General features: G+C 48.2%; 1 protein-coding gene across 1 annotated transcript in view; it reads left to right on the top strand.

The window, feature by feature from the left end:
* Nucleotides 1-14,222, top strand: part of PCSK2 (proprotein convertase subtilisin/kexin type 2) — a 253,105-nt gene that overhangs the window by 203,974 nt on the left and 34,909 nt on the right. Inside the window, exon 8 of the mRNA XM_005568299.5 lies at nt 3,768-3,943. Coding sequence (XP_005568356.1) covers nt 3,768-3,943 — 176 coding nt within the window. The remainder of the gene's footprint in view (nt 1-3,767; nt 3,944-14,222) is intronic.

The raw sequence follows: 14,222 nt of genomic DNA, 5'->3' as shown, positions 1-14,222 counted from the left end.
ACAAAGACAGGGAGCAAATAAGAAAATATAAGATAACAACTCATGCAAGAGGACAGAGAGTAACCAGGGCTCAGGAACAAGAAGAGCCTGAGGGTGGGGCTCCGCAATTCCTCACTGTTCTGGGTTTCTGCAGACTCTCAGAGCAACCCCAAGATGGGGCCAGGCCAGGTGGGTTTGGTCCTACTCACCTTCCTTTTTAAACCAAAGCATACAGATTTACACACTGGGCTTCGGGATGAGATCACCTTTGATTGAAGATTTTGAAAAGTATCTTAAAACCACACAGTTGACCACGGTGAAAATGCCCTGAAATTTCTCTACCAGCTATGAATTGCTTTTGTATATTATTATCATTATTATTCTTGGCCAATGAATCTCATAACACTGCAGATAAACTTATATTTTGTCTGAGCTTTTCAATAAACAAGTAAAAATCACTGTAAGCACAATGACTAATACGAGTTTTCAGAACCTAAAACCTGGGTGAGCATGAACTTCCTCCTTAGCCCCCAGAGCAAATATTCACAAGCACAAAAAGTGGCATTGATGGGCACCGAAGTTTGTGGGTAGATGTAGCATTTACTGGAGGCAGGGACAGGCACAACTTGTGCAACAGGAGCAGAGGCAGAGAGGATGTAGCTCGAATCCGCTGGGCATGCAGCCCCCAGGGCACCAAGGCTAGCCACAGTGCACACTGCATGGGTAGACGGGGAAGGCTGTAAATGAATGGAAGAGACCCACAGAGTCGTCTCTACTCATTAATGTGCTGTGCAGACCTGCCTGGGGTCAGATAGAAACACTTGATGTGTGCCTGTGTCTGTCCTTGCCCATCAAATACACACATCAGCATTGAAGACATTGACTCCTAGCTCCTTTGATTTCTCTCTCTCTCTCTCTCTCTCCCTCTCTCTCTCTCCCCCTCTCTCTCTCTCTCCCTCCCTTTCTCCCTCCCTCCCTCTCTTCCTCTCCTCCTCCCCCTTCCTCCCTCTCTCCCTCTCCTCTCTCTCCCTCCCTTCCTCCCTTCCTCCCCTCCTCCCCTCCTCCTCCTCCCCCTTCTTACTTCTCTCTCTTTCCTCTCTTTCCCTCGCCCTCTACCTTCTCTCTCTCCTGCACTCTCCCTTTCCTCTCTCTTTCTCTGTCCTCTCCTTCTCTCTCTCTCTCACTCTCTCCTTCTCCTCTTCCTTTCTCTCTACCTGTTCTCCCTCTGCCTCTCTCTCTCCCATTCTCTCTGTCTCTCTCCCTCTGCCTACCCTCTCTCTCTCTCCCAGTCTCTCTGCCTCTCTCCCTCCTTCTCTCATTCTCTCCCTCTCTCTCACTTGGTCTACTCTCTGTCTTCACCCCACATTCCCCTGTAGCTCCTAGAGCATCCAGGGGCAGAGGAGAGGCCTTCCCTAAAACCCTAGGGTCACTCTGAGCCGCTGTCTTGGCTGCTAATGGTGCAGTTGCTTGCAAAATTAATACTGTATCTCATTCAATTAATGCATGCCTCATTCCTCTTGAGCTTAACAAGATTAAAAGAACGTCGGGCGCCTGGTCCCTGAATATGAATGAGAGACTTGCTCTCAGCCTGTGGCCACCCTATAATGTTGAAACAGAAGATTAATACACATCCGCTCTGAGGTTCTTGTGCAGCACAGAGGGAGCCCATGAAGGTGATAAGAGCTGCAAAGAGGAAGAGGGTTCAAGGCACAGCTGGAAGTGCCATGCACCAGCCCTGGCAAAATCCAGGGCTGCCATTGGTTGGTTTGTGGGGCAGCGGAGGTCTGCTTTGGCCAGGGTTGAATTTCTCTCACCTTCCAGTTGCGGTGGGCCATTCGGTCCTGGTCATCTGGGCACTAGGCAAGTTCAAGAGCATCTGAGCAAGTGAATGCCAGCCTCTCTCTGTTTATTTCCCACCCACAGAGTGGGCGTGACTTTGCACAAGAAGAAGCTGCACTGACCAGTTTATTCTGTGGCTTATTGGTCACCTGCATTAAATAAAGTTTTTAAATAAATAAAAATATAGATGGATCAAAAGCAAAATACAGAGTCTTAAATTTCCTATCTCCTTATAAAATGAACCATAAAATTTAACATCTGGAAAGTTCAAGCCAAAGACTAGGCTTATTCTAGATAAGCTTCACCCAGGAGAAAGAATGCTAACTCGTAACTGGATGTTTGTTGGCAAACATGGTGATTACGCTTATGGGTTAATAGTAGAAGATGGATGAGTAGAGCCTGTTATTCATTCTTCTGGACCTGTTATTTCTGTTGGGGAGGAAATCAACTAAATAAGGCAATAATGCCAGATATTTATCACCAAATATTTGTCAAGGTTAAAATAAATACCAAGCATCACGTTGATCCTCAAGGACACAGAAGTGAACAAAGTAGACACATGCCCTATACTCAAAGAGTGTGCCATCTGGTGGTGTATGAAACACTCAAATAAGCAGTTGTGATAGAAGGTTAAAGGTACACAAGAAGAGGGCTATGAGCACTGAAGAGGAAAGTGAGGTCCTGGAGTCTCCTGGGACCTGGGAAAGTAGTAGACCCTCAGGAAAGAAAGCAATTTCATGTCCATTTCAGGTACCTGGCAAGAACCTGGGTGGCTTGTAATTCAATTGACCTGCTCGCCACGTTAGAGAGTGAGGCTTGTGAAATAGTGTTCTTGAGGCACATCCTTTGGCCACCGGGGACAAGGAAGGAGTTTTGGGGCCCAGGTTTTGACTGTGCATGGCCCAACACCTTCATTCCATAATTGCAGTGGGTGAAGACAGGTCCGCTTCACTAGCACTCTAAGCTCCTTGCCACAGAATCGTGAACCCACTGACCCATCCAGATGACAAAGCCTGGAGAAAGGCATATGACCCCGTCAGCGAAGTTTTGAGGGTAGTGATGGAGAGATATCACGCCCATCCCAGTGGCGGCTGCTGAGTTCCCCCTAGAGAGGGCTTTTGTGGATGACCACAGGGGGACTGGAAGCCTGGGAGCACCAGCTCTGCGGGTGCAGCACAGGCACCTTCACCCTATGCCCCTGTGTCTTAGGCTTGTGTGCCCCACACTACCCTGGACTGCAGGACTTTGCTTCTTCCCAACATCCTGCAAGAAATCACTCCCATGAGGCATCAGAGAGGAACACAAACTTTACAGCGATGCTGTAGGGAAGAAAGGAGAGGGGGCCGTCTGACACAGAATTACTAATACAGTTTAGAACGGCCATCTCAGCCTTTCTGTCCTCTCCAAAGTCCCTCCCAGCTACAGTGCAAATGGGAGTTCCTCTTTCCTTATCCCACCCGCTCCTGCACTGCCCCTGCCCCTCTCTCTGTCCCCTGCCCTCTGCCCTCTGCCCTCTGCCTGCTGGAATTTCTTCTCAAATATCAAATATCTATTGCCTCCTCTATCTATCATATGTAGTAGCTTTATTTCTCCCCTAAAACTTGGCTGCAGCCAACACCCAGTTCTCTGAGGTCGAGCTTCTACTTAGAAACGAGCTTATCAAAGAATCGCTTCAGCAAAGGTGATCTCTCCCATTAGGAATTCTAGTAAGGTTTGTTAGAGGAATAAACTTGTCTTTAAATCGTTACATCAGCAAAGACATGGGTGGGACGCAGAAGGGAGCCAGTAGGACCATCTGCGCCTCCTTCATGATCCTTGGACTGCACAGTGTCCCCAGAGCACCTGAGATCTCCAACCCAGGCACCCAGGACCCAAGCCCTCCTCCACCTCGTTGTCTCCTGTGAACTGGGGAACCCAAACCTGGTGTCCTCTGCTCAACGTGTCCACAGGCATCCGGATGCTGGACCAGCCGTTCATGACGGACATCATCGAGGCCTCCTCCATCAGCCACATGCCGCAGCTGATCGACATCTACAGCGCCAGCTGGGGCCCCACAGACAACGGCAAGACAGTGGATGGGCCCCGGGAGCTCACGCTGCAGGCCATGGCCGATGGCGTGAACAAGGTAAGAGGGCCAGCCCCCTACGCCCCGGCCACTCTCAAGGTGGGACACAGTGGGTGGAGGGGTGGAGGCAACTGGGTAAACCATTGTCACCCTGTGTGTGAGTCCAGGTCCTGCAGGAGTCAGACAGTACAGGGGCTTAGCCATGCAGGAGGCTGACTACGGGAAGGCCTGTGAAGGATAAGGAGAGAAGACAGAAGAGCCTCAGACGTGATGCCTGCCTGGCTCCTGCGAACGACAGTGGGAGGGAAGGGGCTTGGGGAGGGAGGGTCTCAGACAGCAGTCCCCATGCCAAAGCTGCCCATCACAGGCAGAAAGGGGCCTGCACTGGCACCCACACCACCCGCTCAGTCGTTGGCTGGCAGTAACACACAGGACATGGGGTCTCGGCAGGACGGGGTGGTACATCCAGGGGGCAGCAGCCAGGACTGTGACCGTGACACTCATGGGGCAGGAGGTCTGAGCACACATTCTCATAGCCACTCCTCTGAGATTAGCTCAGGCTTGGACAGAGCCAAGGAGAAGGAAGCCAGGCAGAGCCTCCAAAGGGATGAGATGGAGGTCAATGCTGCAAAGGGAGGGGAAGGGGGCCCCTTCTCTGAGATGCTGGGGCTAGAGCCACCCCAAAGGAGACACGAACCCAGGTTCAGGGACCAGAGGGTTTCTGGGCTCCAGTCTCTCAGGAAGTGACTTAACCTCACCTGTCAAATGGTGATAATGAGGGGTCACAGAGTCACTGTGATGTGTAAATGAGAAAGATGCAAGCGCTCGTCACTGAGAAGTGCTTGCAAAGGGTCAGCATTTGTCCCAGTCTCGACTGTCACTTAAGCAACACCCCAAAACTTCATAGCACAGAACACAACTCCTTTACTACGCTTGGGATGCTGTGGGTCAGGAATTTGGGCCGGGCACAATGGGGATAGCTCATCTCTCCTCCACGATCCCTGGGGCCTCAGCTGATAGATTTGTTACTTGAGCATCCATTACCAAACTGCTGTCTTCACAAGCTGTTCCGATGCACGCATCTACTTGCCACGCGTGGCACAGCTCCCACCCCTCGGCATACACAGTCTTCTCAGGCCTGTCCTCGCTGCCAGGCCAGCAGTGGCCGCCTCCCTGTGCTCCCAGAGGACTCTCTGTAATCAGCCTGGACGTGGGACTCACACCGCAAGGTCACTGCCGTGTGTGGAGTAAGTGGTCTGGTGCTAAGTGAGGGAAAGGACAGTGCATGAGATTTTTTGTGTGGCTTTTGGAACTCCATTTTAGGAATGTTTTTAAATTTGCTTCTTAGATTTTGGTGAATTTCAAATAGATGAAATGGCTATAGAAACCAGCACTATTATAAATAAATTACAGAATGCATCCGTTCCACATACACATTTAAATTATGTATAGTCTGTTTATGGAAAATGCACAAACTCATCACTTATACATTGATAACACTAAAATAAGTGAATGTACAGAACACTATATGTTTAATGCAGGCATAAAAAAGAGAATATTGAAGAAAATAAGAGTGAGCAATTGAAGGCTGCTTTTCCATACATTTCCTGAGGTCAGAAAACATGTGTTTTCCTGCTCAGACCATCCTCGGGAACTAGCCCGGGGCTTAAGAACATAGTGGATGAGCTGTTCAGGGGGTAGATACGGAATTAATGCAGACATGAAATGTCACGGTTGAGGGGCTGAAAGTCACATCGAAATCTATGACTACAGTGGATGCCATTGGTGCCCACCAAGATCCCCTTCACCAGGCAGACCTGGGGGCAGCCCCAGCTGCTGTGAGTGTCGGCTGCTAATGGCTCACAGCGGCCCCTCTCACCAAGCATTGCCCCGACAGGTGGAATCTTTCTCCTAGAAAGTTATGCCCCCCCACACCCAGGGCACAACCCACAGCAGATGGCTAAGGCAGGAGCCTGCTTGCCTCCAACAGGGAGGAATCTTCAATGTAATTTATGCTCCAGAGCCCCCTGTGGGCCAGGCCAAAGGTAGGCTTTACCCAAGACTGCATAGCTTTGGAGTTCCTTCCCCTCTGTATTTTACTTCACTCCCTTGCTCACAGATTCCTCCTGAGAGCCCTCCTTCAATGAGTCTGGGCAGCTGAATCTCTGTCTCAGGCTCTGCTTCTAGGGAACACTTCCCACAAACATCGCCTCAAAATTTACCCCATTAGGTTTCCCTTTTTCCTTTGGCTGCCAGGAAGCTTATAACTAAGTGTATGCCTATTATGATTTTTTTTTTTTTTTTTTTTTTTTTTTTTTTTTTTGAGACGGAGTCTGGCTCTGTCGCCCAGGCTGGAGTGCAGTGGCCGGATCTCAGATCACTGCAAGCTCCGCCTCCCGGGTTTATGCCATTCTCCTGCCTCAGCCTCCCGAGTAGCAGGGACTACAGGCGCCCGCCACCTCGCCCGGCTAGTTTTTTGTTTGTTTTTTTTTTAGGAGAGACGGGGTTTCACCGTGTTAGCCAGGATGGTCTCGATCTCCTGACCTCGTAATCCGCCCATCTCGGCCTCCCAATGTGCTGGGATTACAGGCTTGAGCCACTGCGCCCGGCCACAACTGGTTTTTTAGACTAGGTTTTCTTTCTTCTACCTTCTTCTTCTTCTTCTTCTTTTTTTTTTTTTTTTTTTTTTTTAAATAGGGTCTCACTGCATCACCCAGGCTGGAGTGCAGTCGCACAATCTCAGCTCACTGCAGCCTCAACCTCCTGGGCTCAAGTGATTCTCCGGCCTCAGCTTCTAGAGTGGCTGGGACTACAGGTGCATGATACCATGCCCAGCTAAATTTTTATAGACATGTTTCACCATGTTGTCCAGGCTGGTTTGAAACTCCGGGACTCAAGAGATCCTCCCACCTCGGCCTCCCAAGGTGGGATTACAAGCGTACACCACCGCACCCGGCCTCTTCCACACCATTTTTCTCTACCTCTTCACCATTCACAGCCTCCAAAATCATCCCTTAGCTTCTGTCCTTGTGTCTGTGTTTGTATTCCTAGTGAGTCTAAGCCTCTGAATGCTAGGCAATGTAAAATTTGAATTGATGAAATGAGCTCAGTCTGATTAGATTATATTTAGCCATGAGAAATCTAACTTTGGATCCTTACTAAATTGTTGCTTGCTTACACACACTCCTAGTCTTACCAGACTAAAGCATCTCACTGGACAAAAATTGGCAAGTTCACATGTAACTTCCCCAGAGTCTCAGCCCTAAACAATAGTAAACAATATTTCAGACCAAGTGGAACCCTTCAGCGCAGTGGGTGGCCAACTTTGGCACACAGGCTGGATCTAACCCCCAGACTGGCTTTGCAAAGACAATTTCCTTGGGACACAGCCAGGCCCTTCCAACCACAGCTGTCACAGGCCCCATGGGAAGGAAGCACATAGGGTACCAAATGAAGGCACTCATCTCTCAGAATCAGGCTTTTCTGGCTGCGGGTCAACGTCTCTGTCTTCACTAGAGAGCCAACACTGCACAGCAGCAGGTCCGTCCTGTTGCAGGGATATTTCAGCAGGTGGAGAACTCCTCTTGACAGTGGAGAGACCTAAGTTTTAACCTCAGTCCTGCCCCCCCGGCCCCCCCCCCATTGGCTGGGGAACTTCAGACTAGTCAGTGTCTCCATTCCTCACTTTCTGCAAAATGGTCTGAGTCAGTGCTTCTCAAAGTGTGGCCACGGCCCACCTGGGAGAGTGAAAAACGCAAAACCTCAGCGCCTCCTCCCCTCCCACGGATGCCGCATTTTAACAAGATCCCATTAAAGTTTGCGAGGTGTTGCTCTACTATCTTGAGGATCCAAATCATCTAACCCTGAGATCCTAAGACCCCAGCATATGGTTTCTTAGAACCCACAATGAATAGAGAAGGGCAGCAGAGGTGACTCGTTTCCAGAAAGGAACAACCCTGTATTTCCTCATCAGTACGATGGGTTGGACGGGTGGGCTGTGTGGTGACTGAGCCACAAGCCATTTGTCTCTGCGTTGAAGGAACAGAGGCCTAGGTAGCCCAACTAAATTGGTTTCTTTTTTTTTTTTTTTTTTTTTTTTTTTTTTTTTTTTTTTGAGACGGAGTCTTGCTCTGTAGCCCGGGCTGGAGTGCAGTGGCCAGATCTCAGCTCACTGCAAGCTCCGCCTCCCAGGTTTACGCCATTCTCCTGCCTCAGCCTCCGGAGTAGCTGGGACTACAGGCGCCCGCCACCTCGCCTGGCTAGTTTTTTGTATTTTTAGTAGAGACGGGGTTTCACCGTGTTAGCCAGGATGGTCTCGATCTCCTGACCTCGTGATCCACCCGTCTCGGCCTCCCAAAGTGCTGGGATTACAGGCTTGAGCCACTGCGCCCGGCCCTAAATTGGTTTCTTGTAAGAATGCACCAGGAGGGGCTGGGCGCTGGGTTCATGCCTGTAATCTCACACTTTGGGGGGCCGAGGCAGGTGGATCACCTGAGGTCAGGAGTTCAAGACCAGCCTGACCAACATGGTGAAAACCCGTCTCTACTAAAGATACAAAAAATTAGCCAGGTGTGGTGGTAGGCACCTGTAATCTCAGCTACTTAAGAGGCTGAGGCAGGAGAATCGCTTGAACTCAGGAGGCAGAGGTTGCAGTGAGCTGAGATTGTGCCATTGCACTCCAGTCTGGGCATCAAGAGTGAAACTCTATCTCAAAAAAAAAAAAAAAAAAAAAAGAATGTGCTAGGAGGGATCAGGGCAATGAGATCGATTCACGTAAGACCTCATAGTGCCTGGGACCAGACAGACATCCTGATCCAAGGTGGCTGTAGGATGCCAGACCCAAGAATGTGTGGAGAGCCACAGGAGGGCTCTGCGGTCACGGGGCTAGTCCACACTCACCCCATCTGCTTCTCCCCAGCTTCACGGTTCCCGCTCTCCAACCCACCCTTCCTCTTCCTGGAGGCTTATGCTTAGAGGTGTTTCCAATTGGACACCACCCCATTGGCACCCTTGCTTGTTACAACCTGTCAGTCTCTGCTCCAGCTGCCACTTGCCCTCGATGCTTTCAGGGAAACTTTGGTTCAAAATTAGGGGAAACACCCCAAGATGAGGCTCCAAAGCCAAGAAATGTGGTTCTGTTGGGAAGGTTCAGAACTTGCAGGGTCAGATGCCAATCAGAAGGTTTCTAACAAAATCCCTTTCTTTCTTCTCTGAGGACATCAAAGGGTAGTTGTCTATATTCACAGTCTTCTTAGGCATCTGATGGAGCAGTTTCTTCTGAGCTGCCGAATGATTTCAAAGGTCTGAACAGAAATATAAGACTGTATGCACCTGTATTAATCCGTTTTCACACTGTTGGTAAAGACATACCTAAGACTGGGCAATTTACAAAAGAAAGAGGTTTATTGGACTTATGGTTTCACATAGCTGGGGAGACCTCACAATCATGGTGGAAGGTGAAAGGCATGTCTTCCATGGTGGCAGACAAGAGAAGACAGCTTATGTAGGGAAACTCCCCTTTTTAAAACCATCATATCTCATAAGACTTATTCACTATCAAGAGAACAGCATGGGGAAGACCCACCCCCATGATTCAGTTATCTCCCACTGGATCCTTCCCACAACATGTGGAAATTCAAGATGAGATTTGGGTGGGGACACAGCCAAACCGTATCAGCACCTCTTCTGTTGTGGGCTCAATTCTGTCCCCAAATATTCATAAGTTGGGGTCCTAATCCCCAATATCTCATAATGTGACCTCATTTGGAAATAGGGTCATTGCAGATCTAATTAATTAAGAAGAGGTCTTATTGGAGTAGGGTGGGCCCCTAATCCAATATGATTGGTGCCCTTATTTAAAAGACAAAAAAAAAATAGAACAGGATCATCTGGGCACAGATATGCACACAGGGAGAACAGCATGTGAAGATGAAGGCAGAGGGGGCTGAGGATGCATCTACAAGCCCAGGAAAGCTAGAGATGGCCAACAGCCCACCGGGAGCTGGGAGAGGAATGGGATAGATTCCATCTCCAGAACTTCTAGGAATGGAATAGAATCTATTATGTCTGCAGAACTTCTAGAGATGGATTCTATTCCTAGAAGTTCTGGAGACGGAAATGTCAGCAGAGGTGGCTGACACTTCTATCTCCAGGACTTCTAGGCAAGAAATTTCTGTTGTTTAAGCCACCCAATTGGTGTTCCTTTGGTTGTTACTTTGGTCCTTTGGTTGTGGTCCTTTGGTAGCAGCCCTGGCAAACTAATCCACCTTCCAATCTTAGAATGGATGGTCAAAAAAGAGGTTTGGCAGTGTGGGAATGACCTGGTCACTGTTCAAGGTCACTTGACGTCACCTGGCCCTCTCCTTTACAGCCAAGAGGGTCAATAGTTTATCCAATTACAATTTTTTCCTTCTAGTTCAGGACCTTGAGAAGTCTCCCTCCCTCCCTTTTCTGACATAGCTTCCTCGAAGGAATGAGCACGCCAGAATGCTCATGATGCAGTCCTAGGAGAGAAACATGTTTCCAAGCTAGGGACAGTGCCGTACTGAAAAGCTCCCAATAACATCAAATTGGGAGCTTGAAATTAGACATGGAAATTGACAAACACTAAAAATAAAATCCTTTTATGCCCCCTTCAGAGAGCTGGTTGTTAAACATTTAACAGTACACCCCTCGTTAGAGGACTCTTCTGACTTTCCTTAAATTATAGCACTTACATACCTATGTGTTCTCCCTGCAAGTAACAGCCACCCTTGCCTTCATGAGTCTGGAAGTTCCCTTTGGGAAGTGGAAAAACAGGAAGAAAAACACCTGAAACCCCAAGGTTTTATGTTTCCTCAAAATAACAAGATTCTCAACCAGAGTCCTAAGTTACCCCAAGACTGTGGAAGACTTTTCTAAGTCAAGGAAAGATCTCACAACTTAAGGAATTCATCACTTTTACATTAAATACAAGGATCCCAGAAACACAACTATGAAATGGAAAACAGAGTCCACGAAATGAACATCACGGTGACAGCAGCTCAATGTCCATTGCTACACTATTTAGGAAATAGTGAAGATGCTTTATTACAAGGTTATGCCAGTCTGCTGTTGAAATTCAACTCATCTGAAACAGCAACATGAGCCCGGCATTTGAGTGACACAATGTGGTTTACGGAGAATGTCTGACAACAGGATTGGGTGGCACGAAAGTGACGTCCCTACCCTGTTTCAATGCCTGGTCTCCTTAAGAAGCATTTAGGATGAAATTTTTGATGCATAGACAGCCTGTTTCCTTATTGCATTATTCATCTTGTGACTGCAGAGAAATGGTTACACATCCAAGCCCCAGACCAGGTGACAGCAGGTGCCCAAGGGAACGCTTGGCAGATTCCCCCTTTCCTCAGCAGACATGGATTTTCACTGAGAGGCACTTTTTTTGACACCTGAGGCCAAAAGAGAGTCAGGCAGGTAGGAGATGTGTGCCCTCTGTCCAGACTGACAGTACAGATGGTGGCAGTGCTCCACATCCCTGGGTGCCCCTGTCATTTTCCACGGACTTCTGCACTGCTCCACTGCCTCTCGAAGCAGGGTATTTCTCTCTCCTCCATCTGTAGTCTCCCTGGCTGCAGGTGAAAAGGCCCTTTCAAGTATGATTGCCCTGCAAAGCATGCCGACCCCGCTGAAGCTTAAGAGAAAAATTGTTATGACTGATCTTCAGATGACAGCATGTATATTTTTTAGAAAGTAGACTGAGTATGATGAAAACTACATGATTTCTCATTTGACTTTTCCCCAAGCAATGGGAATAAATTTCCCCAAGCAATGGGAATAAATCTTTCCTTGTTTCAAGGTGACATTTTTTGGACAACACTGTAGCATTTTGGAAGTGCGGGTGCATTGTGCATTAGCGAAGGTTTTCTCCCAGTAACTTCCACTGCCTGCTCTACTCTAAGGGAAAATCCATCTCTGAAAGGCAGTCTTCACATAAACAAAGGAGTCAGAGAACTACCTGTTACACAAGGCACTTCTTATGTTTGTCTTTCAATTTTATCATCTGTACGTATGTTTTGTTTGACCAACATAGTAATTATTTAAAGGAAGAGAATAGAGAGGAGATGGATAAGAGACTTTTATCGGGGCACACACTGTTTGCCATAGATCCCACTATTCCCAGTTATCTGATACCTGCTTCACACAAACATCACCTACCTGGCTCCTTAGGGATTTGAAGTTTGCACCTCCTACATTTGCTTAATTAATACTTGAGAGAAGCAGTGAGGAGTGGGCAAGAAGGAAATCCTTTTTTTCTTTTGCTTATTTTAATCTTTAGCTTTGTAGTCTATGTGTTGGGTTTACAGTTACAGCATTTTTCACATTGTATATGGGAAGAGGGTTACAGAGGTGCCTGAATTATGAGAGGGTTCAATAATCGACTTCTGTCTTAGTTTTAGATCTCCTAGAAGCAGATCCTGAGGCAAGATTTGGGATTAAGTAGTTTATTGGGGAGGTAAAGAGAATACCAGTGATGAATGGGAGGTGTGGCAGGAAAGAGACAGGACCAGTTAAGGGTATGTTATCCTGCCAGTCGTCACTGTCAGCAACTGGAGCTTAATGCCACTGGGAAACTTCAGAAGACCACACCAAACCTTGAGAGCACACCCCAAAGGTATCCCACCCTGTGGGAAAGGAGCTGGAATAAAACCCATTGATGAGGTTTGTTCTCAAAAGGTTGTAAATGCCCCAGTGCTTTCAGCCTGAGGACAGATGCGCAAAGTAGCCTTCAGCCTCTTGGAAGCCCTTAGACAAAAAGATGCATATGTTGACATTGAGAAACTCCCAGGCACAGGCAACTCTAAAGTCCAAGGGATACGGGCTCACACACAACTCCCAAAGTGCAGCTTAAGCAAAACCTAACCTGAGACAGAGTCATCACTCTCTGGATAGATAAAGCACTAGCAAGGTGATGTGTTTACTGTTCAGGAAAAGGATGTAGCCCTTGCAAAGAGGGAGTTACAAAAACCGGGCATTATAGGACACAGCATCTTATTTTGCTCTGACAACCAGAAGGGGAATTCGAGTGACACTAGAAGGTCTTGAAAGTGACAACTGATTCATGAACTTCTTTCCACAACTTGAGGAAATACAGCCACCCAGAGCAACCCTGGCACACCTTTTGCTGGCTCTGATGACTACATCCCAACTTCTTCTTAGTTACTCTTTGGAGTTGCTACTGGATGGGGATATTCTAGGAATATTTAAAAACAAAGCTACAGAAATTATCTGAGGTACAGATGAGACAGCCCATTGATTGTTTACTCCCTAAGGGGCTGCAAAGGGCAAAGTACAGATCGCAGGTCTTCTTCCAGCTGGAATGTATGGACGGGGACCCCTTACAAGAAAACCACCATCCAGGAAAGCAGGGAACAGAGAGAGTTGCCTGGGGAGATAGTGATTAATCAGGCATGGGTGAGGGGAGGCCACAGTGCCGCCTGCTGAAATTTAATCAGAGCCGTGGGTCATACACCGTTGCAGGGAGTGCCAGGGCCTCTGGCAGACGATGAATGCCTCCTGCCAAGGAGCTCTCACAAATACTCCGCGAGCCCAGATTTATGCTCTGCAGCCAGATGAAGGTCGCAACTGAGCAGAACCGCTGCAGCGTGGAATCTGCAGCTCAGCCTTGGAAACAGCTGGTGCCGTTACCGTCCCTCCTTTCATTTCTGGGATAAAGAGAACTACGAGAAAAGTCTGGTGGGTTTCGGGTAGTCCTTGTGACCAGCCGTCTCGTTTTGCCAGGGACTTCCCTGTTTTTCACATTGAAAAGTCCCACATCTCAGGAAACCCCTCAATCCTGGGCAAGCCAAGACAGTTGGTCACCCCCACTTTGGTGCTACCTGTTGGACCACCTGGGCCCAGTGAGAAATTCACCCGGGGTTAGAAGTTGACGTGAAAGTAAACTCAGCAACACCTCTGAAATCAGAAAGATTCATCACTACAATGGCTGGATCCTTTGAGCAGTGAAACAGAGTAACACAGGATTCTGACCTCCAAGGTGGTTACACGAAAACCAGACAACAATTAAAGATGACCACAGGTGCCATCAAACACTGAATCGAGGTGAGGATTTAAATCAGAGGCCAGGGCGACTGCACGGTCCTTAGCTTGGCTCTTCCAGAGAACCTGATACTCTACTCCCACTGAACTACCACAGAACCCACAGGGTCCTCTGCAGAGTCTGGAACTGACGAGTAAAAGTTCCAAACTAGAAAGGATACTGTCTACCATCACTCCCACTCACAACCAATTGATTAAAATGGTTTATAAGACCTCACCCAACCACAAAGAGGCATGGTCATGG

The sequence above is a fragment of the Macaca fascicularis genome, chromosome 10 (assembly GCF_037993035.2).
Source record: "Macaca fascicularis isolate 582-1 chromosome 10, T2T-MFA8v1.1".
Classification (NCBI taxonomy): Eukaryota; Metazoa; Chordata; class Mammalia; order Primates; family Cercopithecidae; genus Macaca; species Macaca fascicularis.
The sequence above is the reverse complement of the archived record's forward strand: the minus strand, read 5'-3'. Positions and strand labels throughout refer to the sequence as shown.